This window comes from Microtus ochrogaster, chromosome 4 (assembly GCF_000317375.1).
Source record: "Microtus ochrogaster isolate Prairie Vole_2 chromosome 4, MicOch1.0, whole genome shotgun sequence".
In the NCBI taxonomy this organism is placed as follows: domain Eukaryota; kingdom Metazoa; phylum Chordata; class Mammalia; order Rodentia; family Cricetidae; genus Microtus; species Microtus ochrogaster.
Genome location: NC_022011.1, coordinates 48,042,779 through 48,059,774, shown reverse-complemented (window position 1 = coordinate 48,059,774; position 16,996 = coordinate 48,042,779). Strand labels below are relative to the sequence as shown.

The 16,996-nt window shown below is 47.1% G+C and overlaps 1 protein-coding gene across 4 annotated transcripts in view; it reads left to right on the top strand.

Moving 5' to 3' along the window:
- Positions 1–14,601, top strand: part of Ttf1 (transcription termination factor 1) — a 24,742-nt gene extending 10,141 nt beyond the window's left edge. For 2 of the 4 annotated variants that reach the window (XM_026778801.1, XM_026778800.1), the window contains exons 7-13: positions 1,228–1,358; positions 2,145–2,379; positions 6,755–6,844; positions 7,861–7,926; positions 10,049–10,134; positions 11,019–11,196; positions 13,335–14,601. In XM_026778801.1, coding sequence (XP_026634602.1) covers positions 1,228–1,358; positions 2,145–2,379; positions 6,755–6,844; positions 7,861–7,926; positions 10,049–10,134; positions 11,019–11,196; positions 13,335–13,353 — 805 coding nt within the window. In that variant the 3' untranslated portion in view covers positions 13,354–14,601. Of the gene's footprint in view, positions 1–1,227; positions 1,359–2,144; positions 2,380–6,754; positions 6,845–7,860; positions 7,927–10,048; positions 10,135–11,018; positions 11,197–13,334 lie in introns of those variants that run through there. The other 2 variants (XR_003376855.1, XM_026778802.1) reach the window with 2 other exon arrangements.
- Positions 14,602–16,996: the final 2,395 nt, after the last annotated feature.

Below are 16,996 nucleotides of genomic sequence, written 5' to 3'. Positions count from 1 at the left end.
TACATAGGGTCCAATGTCCCCTCCAAAACCACAGAGAAAACCTGTCTCGAAAAACCAAAAAAAAAAAAAAAAAAAAAAAGAATTTTATAGAATGTTTTCTGTAGTCCCTGTTTGTGAGTGCATGTTCTGCAGACACTGGCCACTATTATACTAGAGAAGTTCCACATCAGAGGTTGTCACAGTCTTCCAGAACTTTGACAGGCCATGGTATTGACATAACCCACCCCCACCCTGTGTTAAGATTTAGAAATCTGCCGGGCATGGTGGCACATGCTTTTAATCCCAGCACTCTGGAGGCAAAGGCAAGTGGATCTCTATGAGTTTGAGACCAGCCTGGTCTACAGTGTGAGTTCCTGGACAGCCAGGCCAGTTATACAGAGAAACTCTCTCAAAAACAAACAAAGATTTAGAAATCTAAGGTTATGAAAATTGCTATATCTTGGCTTAAGTATTTATGGTGTTTAATCTCAAAATATATAATGTACTACTTAGATATTTAATAGGATTAATGCAGGCATACACGTATTTATGTTAAGCCCAGAGAGAACAATCTGACAAGGTCCCTTCCTCGTGGGCCTTGCCTCCCAGCTGTGCCAACTCCTGTATGACTTCCAGCCACATGGAGTTAACCCTTATTGCCATGTATGGTGAGAGTGGGTTTAGAATGGAGGTCTAACTGGAAGTGTTGTACCACGCACTGGGGTGGAACCCAGGCCTTGTGCTTGCCAGAGACGGCTGAATCGGAGTCACATGCCTAGATCAGAGGAAGCTTCTTCTCATGGTAATCTTCCTAATAGTGAAGTCAAGTCCTCCTTGTGGGGGCGTGAAGCAGGCCGAGTGGCTTACACAAGGGTTTGCTTAGCAGCAGTCAGCACTGTCTAGAGGAAATAGTGTGATCCAGGGGTCCATAGATGCCAAAGGCAAGCCTAGAATAGTGCAGCACTCCTTCCAGAGTACCATGCAGATGGCCATCTGGTGGGTGGAGAAAGCCATGTCCAAGCCAGCACAGAGCCTGTGGGGTAAGAACAGGCTCAGGTGGTTGGCTCTGGCCAGCTGTGACTAAGGACATGACCACCACTGAAATGCTGAGACAGGCAGTGAGGGGCTTCAGCCATTGGTAGGAGGGACATGGCTTCCTGTCAGTGCTGCCTTCTGCTTTCCCAAGTAGCGCCATGAGGTACTCTTTCTAGTCTTGACTTCATTAAACATCCATTTTCCTTCTCTCAGGTACAATGAAGAAGATACTAAGAAGCTAAAGGCATACCATTCCCTCCATGGAAACGACTGGAAAAAGATCGGGGCAATGGTAGCCCGGAGCAGCCTCTCTGTTGCCCTGAAGTACTCCCAGATTGGTAGTCGTAAGTGGCCTGTCTCACTGTGGGATAAGCTAGTGACTGAGCCAGTGTGCAGAGGTCTCTGTGGGTCCACTCTTAGTACCTGCTCTCTCTGTTACTTCATTTGGCTTCTTTGTGTGCTGTCAGTGAAACTAGCTTTATTTACTGAGCCCACTGACCATACCTCAGTTCCATATCTTGTAGCGTGAATCCTTTTTCTTATGCTGGTCCTCCAGAAGCTGGCCAGGAGGGAGCCTCAGAAAGGGAGGTGTGCAGTCTCTTTGTCCCAGAGTGTTAGACTTAAACCAGAAGGAGTGGTGCACCACTTTAATCCCAGTACTTGAGAGACAGAAGCAGGCTGATCTTTGACTTTGAGGCCAGTCTGGTCTATATAGTGAGTTGAGGACAGCCAGGGCTACGTGGAGAGACCCTGTCTCATAAACCAAAAAACAAGAATAACTATTGTCAATTATTTTAGGTTGGTTTGATTGAGCTGTTGCCTACTGTTTTCTGGAAAGGGCCTGATTTATCATCTCCTATTTATCTATCATTTTTATTTATTTAGTGGCGTGTGTGTGTGTGTGTGTGTGTGTGTGGCTTTTCGAGACAGGTTTGTCTCTACCAGCTCTGGCTGTCCTAGAACTCACTCTGTAGGCCAGACTGGCCTCAAACTCAGAGATCCACCTCCTTCTCTTTCCTGAGTGCTGCGATTAAAGGCGTGCACCACTATCACCTGGCAACGTCTCCTTTTAAATGTGCTTAGAAAGCAAATAGATGAACAACTACAAGGTCATCCTTTTATGCCTACAGATATAAACCACGGTGCTTGGAGTAAGACCGAAACACAGAGACTAATCAAGGCTGTGGAGGATGTGATCTTAAAGAAAATGTCTCCCCAAGAGTTAAGAGAGCTGGATTCTAGACTCCGGGAAGACCCTGAAGGTCGCCTGTCCATTGTCCGGGAAAAATTGTATAAGGGCATTTCATGGGTGGAAGTGGAAGCCAAAGTGGAGACCAGAAACTGGATGCAGTGCAAAAGTAAGTGGTAAGTGTAAGACTTCCTGTGTCTATTTTGATGGGTTTCTCTTATTTGTTTGGCCTGGGTGAGCCTATATATAGCTGTGCACGACACACAGTGTCGAGAATGCTGCACCTGCTTCAGTCAGTACCTAACCTTGATTGACAGTGTCACGTGGGGAGCAGCTTCTGTGCAGGAGTTTATTTCTTCCTCATACAGAACTTAAAGACAGACTTGGTATCTGTGAATCCAGGAAGCTGAGGCAAGAGATTTGGGGCTAACCTGAGCAGTAGAGTGAGATGGATTGTGACTCTTGACTATCTTTCATGTCTTTAGTAAGGCAGGAAGAACAAATTTTTTAATTAAAACAGCTTTAAGGAAGTACTCCTTATACCCCCATGTTATGCTGAATAACCCCAGAAGTTACATGTCTGCAAAACTGAAGCACTTGATAGAAATGCGTGTCCAGGGAGATCAGAGCCTAGTGGCAGAGTTGCTTGGCCTTGCTTGGTTTGAGGTTAGGTCAGTGGCTGCTGGGGGCTGCTCTGCAGCGCCCTCATAGTCACGCGCTGATTTAGTCCTGGCTACCAGAGACTGTTTCCTTCTGGCTGCATGTCCTCTCACTTTCCCGAGCTCTGGAGGGTCGAGCCTGAGTGTCCAGCTACATCCTCACTGCAGCAGGGATTCCTCATGGACTGAACCACACTATGTCCAAGGCATTTGGTGACCCTCACCTTCCAAATGAGTAATATCCAGAGGAGTACTTTACATTAAAAGCAGACTCCTGCGCTGGGCTGTGGTGGCTCATGTGCCTTTTATCCCAGCACTCTGGAGGCAGAAGCAGGTGGATCTTTGTGAGTTCAAGGCCAGCCTGGTCTGTAAGAACTAGTTCCAGGGGCTGGAGAGATGATGGCTCAGTGGTTAAGAGCACTGGCTGTTCTTCCAGAGGTCCTGAGTTCAATTCCCAGCAACCACATGGTGGCTCACAACCATTTGTAATGAGAGCTGGTGCCCTCTTCTAGCCTACGGGAATACATGGAGGCCGAACACTGTACAAATAATAAATAAACATTTCATTAAAAACAAAAAACAAAAAAAACTAGTTCCAAAACAAGGTCCAAAGCTACAGAGAAACCTGTCTCAAAAAGAATAAAATAAAATAGGTTGCCTCCTGAATTGTACTGCCCTTTTAACACCTTTCAGCTCTGTTTGGGATATTTGGGTGCTTTGCTTTGGTTTTGTTCTGGGATTCAGACCCAGGACCAAATGCATGCTATGTAATCACTCCACCACTGAGCCAAGTTCCCAGCCTAGTCTGTGTTTAACAAACATCAGTGCTCAGGGAAAGAAACCCCAAAGAACAGATAATGTTGGGAGTGTGTAGAGGAAGTGGGACCGTTTCTACTCTTCAATTTTAGGGTGCAACAGGAGAGTAGGTTCTGAGCCTCAGCTAGAGGGTGATGTTTCAGTGCTGGAAGAGGGAATGATTGTGGGCTGTGCTGCTTCCGAGCCAACAGAAGATGTGCAAGGTGTGTTTAACATGAACAGAGAAATAGGAGCTTCAACCCCTGGGCAGGTCGTAACTTGAAATGAAATCAAGCAGTGTGTTTAATCTACAGCTAGTGGTTGGGAAGAACAGTGCGGATTAGCTATGTGTGTGTTATGCATAGCAATACAAGCCTGTCATCCCAGCATTCAGGAGGCTGAAGGCAGGGGTTTTAAAGTTCAAAGCCAACCTGGGCTATAGAGCATGACACTGTTTCAAAAGCATGTACACGGAAGTAAGAGAAAGCATGTACACGGAAGAAGTGATCTGTCGGGCTGATTGCGATGGATTGTGCCCTTTGTGAGCAATCCTGTGTGTACCCTAACTGCTGGTGCTCTCCCTGGTACACAGTCGGCCCTTTCCTTCAACCACTAGCTGCCGGCACTGGGAGTCAGCACATCAGTTCTCTCTAATTTGACACTGGCTGTTCAGAGGCTAGTGATAGGAACAAGAAAGCCACCTGTTGGTCCTTTCTTTGTATGTTTATATGTATTTTATATGTTTGGTTGTTTTGACTACATATGTGTCTGTGTGCCATATGCATACTTGAGGTCAGAAGAAGGCGTCAGATATCCTAAAACTAAAGTTAGGGTGAGTTGTGAGCCACCATGTGTTTGCTGGGAATTAAACTGAGCCATCTCTCCAACCCCTATAGCCACCTATTTATAAACAACCCCAAAGAGCATTTGCAGCTGAGTGGTGGTGGCTCACACCTTTAATCCCAGAATTCTGGAGGTAGAGGCAGGTGGATCTCTGTGATTTTGAGGCTAGCCTTGTCTACAGAGTAAGTGTCTGTTCAGGACAGACAACCAGGGCTATATAGAGAAACCCTATCTCAAACAAAACAAAACTATATATATATTATACTTCATCACCTGTAAATAGATTTATTACTTTATGGGACTGAGGAAATGAGATGGCCCAGTGGGTAAAGCATTAGAACCTGAGTTTAGGTCTCCAGCACCCATGTAAAAATCAGGTGTCTATAACCCCAGCACAGGGATGGGGTGAGGCTGGAGACAGACAGATCCCTGGAGCTCATTGGTGGCCTTTGCTCCGGTCATTGAGTTCCAGGTTCAGTAACAACCCTGTGTCAAACAGTAAGGTGGAAAGCAGTAGAGGAGCACAGCCAATGTTAACCTCTGGCCTCCACGTACTCAAAATTTCCCAAAGCAAAGAAATCAAGCCCCTTTGCCGTTAATCAAGCCATACTCGGGTCCTGGATTACCTGCCGCCTGATGGATACTGCTTAAAGGTTCCAAATTATAGGCTTGAGTCTTTATGAAGAGAGTCTTCTACTCTACGGGAAGAATAACAGTCGAGGGGTAATGTTGGCTCTGTTACTAACAGACATAGTCTACCCACACCAAGCCCACAGCCTTGTCTGTTTACAGTGCGCTCTCCAGGGTCCCTCCTGGTGCACGGGCCTACAGCACAGATGTCTTCTCAGTCCCTCCTGCCAAAGCTTCACTTCCTGCAGCACCAGCAGTTTGGAATGTTCTGATTAATCCATGATTAATTGGGTCTAAAAAGTCTTATTTCTACTAATATGATATCTTAAAGTACAGCCAGTGAATTGGCAAAGGAACTGAAGAGAAAACAGGAAGGTGATGAGAGCTTGTAGTCCAGCCCTGCTGGGTGGAACTTACACTTACCGTGGACTCCATTGTGCTGCAGTGAAACCAGCATGCTGCTGCACTGAGAAAATAATACTCATAAGTATACTGTGTCTCTTAATTGAAGTGTTCCACTTTATAGAACTAGTAATGGTTTTTCACCAGCCTTTATGTGTAAAACCAAAAATTATCATTTATCAATTTGAAAAAAATTGTCCTTACCCAGATTTCATACCACAAACTATACCTCTCCTCCCCGTTAGCCCCATTAAACAGTCATGACCTTCCTGTCTGTTTATTTACTCTGCCCATCAAGTGAGAGCGGTTCATGTGCTGCGGAAAATGTGCTGGCTCCCTGCAGGGTACAGCAGGCAGGGAAGAAACGACCCACAGAGAGACAAGAACAAAACTCAGCCCGATTTTTATTGTAACTGGCACTGGCCCAGGACTTCAAGAGCCTGTCTGGCCCAGATCATTTTACTTGAGCCATATTTGAGCACAGCACAATTTTTGGAAAAAGGTATTCAGATAACAACTCAGTCCCAAGTGCACAACAATTTGAGACATGTTTACATTGAGATTCCTTACAAAGTACATCTGGTTTCTTTTTTTTTTTTTTTTTTTTTGGTTTTTCGAGACAGGGTTTCTCTGCGGCTTTGGAGCCTGTCCTGGAACTAGCTCTGTAGACCAGGCTGGTCTCGAACTCACAGAGATCCGCCTGCCTCTGCCTCCCGAGTGCTGGGATTAAAGGCGTGCGCCACCATCGCCCGGCTACATCTGGTTTCTTTCACAAGAATGGGAACTGTTAACTCAGAGAAAGTGCCCAAGATTTAGGGTTGAGGCTGTTTGACTCAGGTGAACATAGTGTTTTTGGGTGTCCAGTTGGCCTGGCCCAAAGATAACACAGAAGTTACTTAGGCTGTTGTAAAGCACAGGTGACATCACTCATAAGAGTGATTTGGGGGAAAGGTTTTGCTTGGATAAGTAAAAAAAATTCTGGGAGACACAGACAGAGCCTGTCTCTTCAGACAACAAAGGATCCCCAGGTTGTAAATGGCACTGCAGGAAGAGCAGCTACACACCTCACTCCACTGAAGGGTGAGCTGTGTGTATCTCTCCTGGCTTCTCCAGTGCTTATCTGTGCACAGGCTTTTTACTCTCTATACTAGAAATAAGGGAAATTTGTGCTTTTTAAACTAAAAGTATGTGACATTTTTCTTTCTTTTTTTTTTTTAAACAGGACAGAGATTCTCACCAAAAGGATGACCCAAGGTGGGTTCGTGTATCGTGGCGTCAATGCTCTGCAAGCCAAAATCACCCTTATTGAAAGGTACTGAAATAGGGGCGGGTGCTGTGTGAACCACTGTTAATCCCGAGCTAGGATGCTGTTGCTTAGACCCACCTTCCACGTGTGTCACAACTGGTGTGGCCTGCCTTTCTGAATCTCTGTTCTGACCAGTTCTGAATGGGGCTGATAAAGAGAAGTTACCTGCTTCCCAGTGTTCTTGGGGACAATGCATGGTGGCCATACTGTGTTCTCAGTTAAAGTCGTTAGTTGAGTCTGCAGAGCTGTCCCTATGGGTGTGCTATTCCTGTCCATTGGGAGTTGGTGATGGCAAAGTTAGCCCCGCTATACCGCAGTGACCTGTTGGTGCAACTGTTGTTCAGCTTTGTCCTGAGTTCCTTGTCTATGCAGAGTCCTTACCACAGTAGCCCAAGGGAAGTGGAGGCATGAGTATCTCTGACACCTGTGAGTCTGGCAGACACAGGCTTATGTTGGAGTGGCAGCAAGAGCAGCAGAGGCCCGTGGTTGTGGCCATTCTGTCCAGCTTCTTAGTCCCATCACTCTGCCATGCTTCCTGTGGTACCCTGGCTTGCTGTGCCTCACCCTTCATTCTGCAAGAGAGACAAGTTGGCCAATCTGAGAAGACATCTCAGGTCAGGCAGGACTAGGGTTCAGGGTTTCACCACTTCAGTTGTCATGACAAATTGAGTTGGTGGCCGAGTCCCTAAGCTCCATGTACTTGTCTGCAGAATGGGGCTGGTGCCCCAGCCCATGGTGCGGAGGGAGCGTGACTGCATCAGTGGTACACGTACAATACTAACGGTGTCTTGAGCAGTGGACTGGAGTGCAGGGCACTGTTCCTGAGAGGCTGTGTGGAATGGGGAGATGCTTCTCAGCTCATCTCCAGAGCTTGCTCTCTGACCTTGGACTAACCTCGGACTAGGCTGGGCAGTGTACTTGTGAGGACTAGAATAAGATGGAAGCCCTTGGCCTTTCAGCTCTTGGTAGTCTGTGAGTCTGTGGAGGTGGATTTGACTTGGAATTTTTATTCTTTCTTGCAGGTTATATGAACTAAATGTGAATGATGCTAATGAAATAGATTGGGAAGATCTTGCTAGTGCCATAGGGTAAGACCATTTACTGAACATTAAGCTTATTCAATCGTAGAACGTTTTAAAAATAATTTTTCTTTTTTTTTTTTAGATTTTTCTGTGTTACAGCTCTGGCTGTCCAGGAATTCACTCTGTAGACCAGGCTGTCCTTGAACTCACAGAGATCCTCCTGCCTCTGCTTCCTTAGTGCCTGGCTAAAATAACTTTTTATTGTGTGTGTATATGTATGGATATGCATGTTTATGAGTGTGCATGTGTGTGTGCGTGTGTATGAGTGTACGTGTCTGCATATGTATGAGTGTGTATGTGTGCGTGTATATGAGTGCGTGTATATGTACCTGTGTCTGAGTGTGTGTCTGCATGAGTGTGCATGCGTACAGTGCACATATAGCGATCAGAAAACTCATGAGACTCAGTTCTGTCCTTTCAACATGTGGTTGTGGAGATCAGACTCAGGCAGTCTATTAAGCGCTTGCCACTGGGGCACAAGGATCTGAGTCCACATAGCAAAGCTGGACATGGTGTTGGCATCTGTAGCCCCAGTGCTGGGAGGGTGGATCCTCTGAGCTCCAGAGCGTCTCAGCATATAAGGTGGGCAGTGACAGAGGAAGACACGTGACTTCACCCTCCGGCCTCCACTCCACACACAGCACCTGCTCACACTGGATCATCTCTGGCCTTGGGCTTCACTTTGCTTTGCTTTTGCTGTGTTCTGTGGCAGGATCTTGCTGTGTAGCTAGATTGGCCTCAAACTCACCATCTTCCTGCCTTCACGTCCAAGAACTGGAGAACCTTTTAGGGCTAGCGGTGCCGCATGTAGCGGCTTTTGGAATGGTGTTGCCCGGTTGTCAGATTTTTACATTCCCTGGTAATTCTCACTTGCAGCCACTGAGAGGAGTCAGAGCAGGACAGGAACCTGGGGGCAGGAAGTGATGCAGAGTCCAGGAACACTGATTGCTCCCATGGCTTTCTCACCCAGAACCATCAGCCTAGAGGTGGCGCCACCCACAGTGGGCAAGGTTCTCCCATATTCAAGAAAATGCTTCGGAGGTTTGCCTGAAGACCAGTCTGGTGGAGACATTTCTCAGTTGAGGTTGTCAAGCTGACATAAAGCTAGCCAGTACAGTTTGATGTTGTTTTATTTTTTAATAGAGAACAGGTAGCTTTGTCCAGAGTAAGGGATGCATGAAAAGAAGCAGTGAGTAGCCCCCTGCCCACAGGAAGCCAGCAGCTGCTCCCTTCCCTGAGCATTTGTGCAGGAGGCCCGCAGGACCTGGACCGTGTCCACCATCAGAGCTCAGACTGGTTGTGCACTTCCTCCTTCTCTACCTAAAGGCTCACCAGGGACTGTACTAGTCCTTTACAGTTGTCCTTCCTTCCCCCCTTACCATCCATCCATCCCCCCCCTCTGTGTCTTACCACAGCTCAGGCTGGCCTTGACCTTGATGACCCTCCTTCCACTCCTGCTGGTCTTCCATTGCTCTCTGAGTTTGTTTTTCAGCTTCTTGAGAATCCTTCTTTTTAATAAGCTCTTTTTCCTAAGCACTGCTTCATCAACAATGCCTAGTAGTTTTAAACCTTTTATCAGAAGTTTAGACAGATAAAAGAACAAATGGAGCTCTATACACCCACTGCCATCTTCAGAAATGCGCCATATCTGGCCAGCCTCACTAAACTTCTTTGTCCACCTCCTGATTATTGCCTTTTTTTAGTAAATTATATCTAGTTTGTGGCCTGGTATCCTTCAGCATTTAAGTAATTCCATTTGGAAATCAGTAATTTTGTTTCTAGAAGTACATTCTATAGAGTCAACTCTCACTGTGTTTGGAGCTAGTTATATGCAGAATAACCCAGTGGTGGTGTGCCCACTGATAGGAGAGAAGCTGAGGGTGCAGCTCAGCTGGGCTAGTACTGCCTCCCATGTGGCAGGACAGAGCAGTGGGCTCTGTTCCCAGCACCACATCAACTTAGGTGTGATGCACACCTATAACACCAGCACTCAGGGTGAAGGCAGGAGGATCGGGAGTCATCCTTATACCGTGTGTTCCAGGCCTGTGTGGGGTCCATGAAACCCTATCACAGAAAGAACTGATGACATTTTCATTGACTTTTTTTCCCCTACCTTTCCTTTCTAAAGGGATGTCCCTCCACCTTTTGTTCAGGCAAAATTTTATAAGCTGAAAGCTGCCTGTGTTCCTTTTTGGCAAAAAAAGACTTTTCCAGGTCAGTATTACAAATCCTTGTCTGGTTAAGAGTATTGTGTTGTCCGGGTGTGGTGATCCCAGTATTAGGAAAGCAGAGGCAGGGGAATCTCTGTGAGTTAGAGGCTAGCCTCTGCTACACAGCAGGGTTACTAGTCTACATGGCACCCTGTCTCAAAACCTCCCCTTGACTTCGGGCTGAGTCCAGGAGCTCTGATAAGATGGAGGGCAGTTTGCTCTGCTACCTCCTAACAGTGCTGTGCCTGGAGCCACAGGGCAGGGCCGCTGTCCTGAAGAGTGTTCTAAAGCCCTGCAGCGGTTTCTTAATGCCATCAGGTCTCGGTTCCTCATTGGAAAGATGGGTTAGAGGGAGGAGGTGTTGTCTCAGTGAGCACTGACTATGCAGCCATGCACACCTGGGTTAGGGTCGCCAGCAAGCACATGGGAAGCTGGGCAGTGCACACCTGGAATCCCAGTTCTGGAGACACAGAGGCAAGAGGATCCCCAGAGCTCCCTGGCCGGCCACTCTAGCCAAACCTATAAAACTACAGAGCTCCAAGTTCACTGAGAGCCCGCTTCAAGACATGAGGTGGAAAGCAATTGAGGAAGCTCTTCACATCAACCTCTGGCCTCCACGTATGTGCACTGTGTGTATATCTATACACGTGTACTCACAGAGGCTTGTATACCTGTGTACATTAGAGAGAGTGCCCTGTGCCAAGCAGAAAAATAAGGATAGAGTAATGCCTGCCTCGGGATTCTCTCAAAGACTGCCTAAGAGACTGTGTGCCCCAGTTAAGGTGGATCTTACGTGTGGTAATGAGTGCAGGGCACTGTTAACGGCCTGTGTCCTTTGACCTTAACTAGAGACTTGTACAAATAATTCCAAAATGACCTTTTCTGCAGAGATCATTGACTACTTATATGAGACCAGTCTGCCTTTGCTGAAGGAAAAGTTAGACAAGAAGAAGGAGAAAAACAGTAGCCAGATCCAGACGCCCTCAGCTCCCAAACAAGACTTCCTGTTCAAAGACATCTTCTATTGCGATGACGACAGTGACGGGGAGGGCTCAGAAGAGCCCAGGTAAGTGCAATTCTTGCCCTGTTCCTTTAGTTTGGTAATGTGTATGCACGTGTGTCAGTCAGCTGTTTGCTGTAGCTGAGCAGCTGAGTTGCTTGCCTCGGAATGAGAAGCGTTCACTTTGGTTTTCTCCTTAGAGGTTCCAGTCCATGCCCCATTGGTGCTGTTACTCTGGGCCTGTGACGGCAATGCAGTGTGGCTAGCACATGTGAGAGTAAAGTCATTTACCTCGTAGCCAGGACGCAAAAGAGAACGGGGAAATCCCACAATCCCTTTCAAGGCTCACCTGATGTCATAAAGAACTCCCAGGAGGAAACACCATCTACAATTGACACTGCCCTAGGGACCTTGCCTTTAATATGTAAGCCTTGGGGATGGCGGAGAGAAAGTTCCCAGATCTGACGAGGCAAGAAGATCTTGTCTGTTAAAAATGGTATGACTTGGGCATAGTGGATGTGCACACCACTAATCCCAACAGTCAGGAGGCAGAGACAGGTGCATCTCTGAGTTTGAGGCAGACCTGGACTGCAGAGTGAGTTCCAGGACAGCTAGGGCTACCCAGAGAAACCCTGTCTAGGGGGTACGGGGAATGGTATGATGAATGGGTGAACATTAAAACATTGTGATGGATGGATGAGCATTAAAACACATCGGGAGGGGCTGGAGAGCACTGGCTGCTCTTCCAGAGGGCCAGTGTTCTATTCCCAACACCCAAATGTCAGCTCACAACTGTCTGCACATCCTGTTCCAGGGGATCCAACACCCTTACACAGACATGCACACAGGCAAAAGACCAATGTACATTAAAAAAGCTCTGAGAAGAAGACTTGGCCAATGGAGTGCTTACTCACAAGTTCACAAGTATGAGATCCTGTGTTGGATCCCCAGCTCTCAGGTTGAAAAGTTGAATCAGGCATGGTGGCATGTACCAGTCACCTATGCTTGGGCTGTGGGAACAGGAAGATCTTGAGGGCTAGCTGGCCAGCTTAGTCTAATCAGCAAGTCACAGGACCCAATAAAAGAGCATACCTGAAGAAATGAAGTGGACAGCACAGCTCCTGGGAAACACCGGAGACTGCCCTCTACCCTCTGCATGCACATACATGTGCACCCAGCACCCATGCACACCTGTGTATCTTTTTTTTGTTTGTTTGTTTGTTTGTTTGTTTTGTTTTTCGAGACAGGGTTTCGCTGTGGCTTTGGAGAGCCTGTCCTGGAACTAGCTCTGTAGACCAGGCTGGTCTCAAACTCACAGAGATCCGCCTGCCTCTGCCTCCCGAGTGCTGGGATTAAAGTCGTGCGCCACCATTGCCCGGCACACCTGTGTATCTTTAAAAGTATTAGTATTCACCTTAAAGTCTGCATGTATTGGGGGCACAGAGGTCCTGTGCTCACAGAGAAGCACCAAGAGAACCAGAAATATTAATCACGCAGGGATGTCTTCTCCATGGAGGAGATAAAATCAGATACCCGCATCCCATCCGGAAAGCCAAGAGTGGATTCTATTAACGACCTGGTGACCTTCTCTCTGTGGAGACAGACCTCACTCATCTTTTGCTATAGGTGCAGGCCTCACCCTAACTCCCCAGGATGATTATCCCAGACTCTTCCCTCCCTAGACTCTTACCCATCCTTAGGGGAGATGTCACATATACCGTGTGTCCTGGTGACCTGTATATTTGTCAGAGACACACTAGATTCTAGGCCTTTTAGCTATAGAACCCACCCTTATGGTCACACATACTATATAAAAGAATCTCTTTGTAGTTGCATATGCACCTGGAATTGAACTAATTGGACTGACTGGTGCCTGGAAACCTTTTCCCCAAATTGTACTGTGTTTTAAATATATTGATAATGAACCACCTGGCTTTAGACTCCCTGAAGTCTGATCCAGGTTGATGAAGTCAGTGTGCACCAGGTTTCACTTCCCTGTGTGGCACCTGCAGGGACCCCTTCATGTGTGACTGTGAGAAGCATGAGCTGATTGAATACCTCTGGACTATTATATTGACACGGTTACATCACTGGTCCCATTGAACCAAAGCAACCCTGGCCCTGCAGTTGTTGGAGAGAACACTATGCGCAGAAAGATGAGAAAGCTGCCCTTTCCTGATAGGTGTCGCTCTGCTCTTTTTCAGTGCCCCTGGTGTGCAGTGACTGCGGCCCTCCTCTTCCTCAGACTGCTCTCTGTTCCCTTGGACCTCTTCCTGCGCATCTCCTCTTCTGGGTGGACTGCTGGTGGCCATAGCTGCTGGCACACTTGCATTCGTTGCGGAAGCTCAGCTGTTAGTCTTGGAAGAATTTGTCCAGCTGATGCACAGCTCCCATAGGAGTCTAGTACAGGGTGAAAGGAGGCTCCTCTATAAGTCAGGAAGGTGAAACCACCAAGGGTGTTATAGAGAGAGAACTTTCTACCAGGGTTTAGGTAACACAAGGTGTTCTACGAGATCACACTGCACAGGCAAAGGGGGTCACAAGATTGAGGCCAGCCTGGGCTACATAATGAGACCTTGTCTCAAGCATACACACACAGATTGTTCGGTGGTATGCTGGAGCCAACAGGAGGAGTGCAGTGCCCGGAGAGCAGCAGCACTGCAGACCACCCCAATTTTCCCATGTTCCAACCAGCTGCTCCCATACCCCAAGCTGTCTATTGCTGCTGGCCTGTGTCCCTCCATCAGCACATGCCTCTGCAGAGACATGTGTCAGTGTGTGACCTTAGCAGAAATCTGCTGCAAGGGAGTCTGGGACACCAAGTGTTCAGACTTATATCCCATCTGTGCTGGGGAGCACAGAGAAAGGAAAGTGGCAAATTGTACCATATGCTCTGTTCCCATTGGTGCCCCTCCGCAATCTCCTGTCCCCTACAGCTCTCAGATGTCATTTTTGTGGCACCATTAGAAGGTGGGCTAGAGCAGCCACAGGGAAGGAAGCATGCTAATGGGGGGCTCGGGCTTGTCACTGTACCCCAGCACTTTGCATAGTCATGCAATAACATTGAGTCGTCTGCTGGTGTACACGCGTGTCCAGCGCTCGGGTGGGGACAGGGGATTGGGAGTTCAGGGTTTTCTTGCCAAATAGGTTCTAGGCCAGCCTGGGCTACAGAAGACCCTGTCTCGAACAAACATTGAGTAAATGTCTTAGTACATGCTTCTCTTCATAGCCTTCTCTGCCCCTCAGACATCCTAGTCTCAGTGCTGACAGGACTGACTTATTTCTACAGAAATAATAGTATTAATGTATAAACCAATGCTATGTTTGTAATAGGGAAAAAAGAAAAATATTACATATTCTTTAATAAGAAGTATGCTAAGTTATGGTATGGGCCTAGAATGGAATATTATATGGTAAATTAAAGTGATAACAATAGATTTGATTGACATGAAAGTATATTTTTGTAAAATATTTCAAAGGAATATATTTTCTCAATTTTGTAAAACTTAAAAATAAAATTGGTTGTTTATACAGTTGTATGTGGAATGACTTGAAGACAGTGGCACATAGCACAGTTCACAGCAACTTAGAGCATTCTGAAGGCCTCAGGGAGCTCCCAAAACTAGCTGTGGGACTCGGTCCCGGACCACAGCTCCCACTGTGCTCTACAGCGTTTTGCATGAAGGTTAGCCCTGCTCCTCCGTACCCAAGGCTGGGCTTCTGGCCTGGCTTTCTAGCTTTTTTTCTGGAGCCTTTTTGTGCACAGAGGATGGCCCCACTTCTACAGCTCTGCCTCTAAGGAAGCAGCAATGGTCTTGTCTTCTCCTGGAGTGGCCCTGGCCGCTATTCCGCAGGTCCAATGTCATCCAGAGTTGTCAGCATAGCCAGCAAGCTAGGATTGGCTGAGCTCTGAAGTTGGGTGTAACTGAAAAGGCCGTACATCAGTAGCAGAATGGGCTGATGGGCTCTGAAGAAGCAGCACAGAGTGGGTAATGGCTGGAACAGTGGTGCCCAGAAAGCTTGTGTGTTCTGTAAATGTTTGATTATTTTTTATTAAAGATTTATTTATTATATATACAATATTCTGCCTGCATATGTCCCTGTGGGCCAGAAGAGGGCACCAGATCTCATTACAGGTAGTTATGAGCCACCATGTGGTTGCTGGGAATTGAACTCAGGATCTCTGGAAGAGCCATCTTGCCAGCGCCCAAATGTTTGATTTTTATAAACTTTTCCTTGCCTTTCTCCAATACTGCCAAGCCCCCGCAGAGGAAACTACATAGATCTCACCTTCGCCACCACCCTCCCCCTGTCCTACCCACCCACCAGCTGCTCCTTTGTTGGGGGGGTGATGTAGAACAGGGATTTGGGGGTCGATTTAAACAGACCCTTGTCTGTGATAGACTGGACAGAAAGGAAGGGAGCCTCACCCAAGAGCTGGTTTAGTTGTTCAGTCCATGCAGATTTTATGACAGTAATCAAGTATGGAGGAGGAAATGTCAAGTTCAGAGGAAGTGAAGAATAAGCTGCTTGAGCCGAGGTGCCAGATCAGTGACCACCCCCAGGAAGCCAGAGTGACAGACACCTTCCTCTCACTACACTTCTCAGCTCTTTGTCAACACGGCTTCCTTGAACTTGCAGACTGTAGAACCAGGTCCCAGTCAGCCTGGGACACCTGGACTCCACACCACACCAGCAGCAGCAGGAGTCGAAGGCCTGAGGGGTGTGTGTGATCACTAATACAGAGGTAGACATGTGTGCCACATTATTTCCTGAAATACTTCCCAGCCTCTCTCCATTTAATCCTAGTCCCTTTGCCTGCTCCAGCCTAAACAGCTGTCTGTGACCTGGTGTGGGAGGTCTTTCTGTCTATGTGTTGCTTTTATTGATTAATGAATAAAAAGAGACTGGCTTGACCTGATGGGGTAGAACAGAGCTAGACGGGAAAACTCAACTGAATGCTGGGAGGAAGAAGGAGTCAAGGAGAAGCCATGGAGCCAAAGCTGGAGACAGACGTGCTGAAACTTTGCTGGTAGGCCACAACCTCATGGTGATGCATAGATTAATGGAGATGGGTTAAATTAAGATGTAAGAGTTAGGGGGCTGGAGAGATGGCTCAGAGGTTAAGAGCATTGCCTGCTCTTCCAAAGGTCTTGAGTTCAATTCCCAGCAACCACATGGTGGCTCACAACCACCTGTAATGAGATCTGGTACCCTCTTCTGGCCTGAAGGCATACAGACAGAATATTGTATACATAATAAATAAATATTTAGAAAAAAAAGATAAGACTTAGCAAATAAGAATCTAGAGCTAATAAGCCAAGCAGTGATTCAAATAATATGGTTTCTGTGCGATTATTTCGGGAGTCTGGGAAGCCGGGAAATGAACCAGCAGCCTCTTCACAACAGGGACCTGTGGCTAGTCTCCCTTTCTGTACACATACTTTCTCATTGTTCAGAACTCTTCTGTCTTCCTCCTTCCTGCATCCAAAGAGCTGGGTATTCTGGAAGACAATATACCTCAGCTGCTGGTTTCACTGCAGTGATGTCAGCAAGTCTCTTCCCAAAGGCTCTTGCTATGACTCTGGGCAGCCTGCCTCTGGTGTCACAGTTAGCATCACTGCTGAGTTGAAGCCATCAGCCATTAGCTCCCTACTTTACTCCAGGGACCCAGATCTCCACCTAAACCTAGGTGGATCTTCTTACCCGAATCCTGCAGCCCACACCCCACAGCCTTAGATTTTGACCCTATGTTGAGCAATCTCCTAAACTCTCAGAAAACTGAGCAGGGTCACACTGTAAACAAGCTTTATTTCTTATCAGTTAACGTGCGCACACACAGAGTCAACTCTGCAAGAAGTCAGGA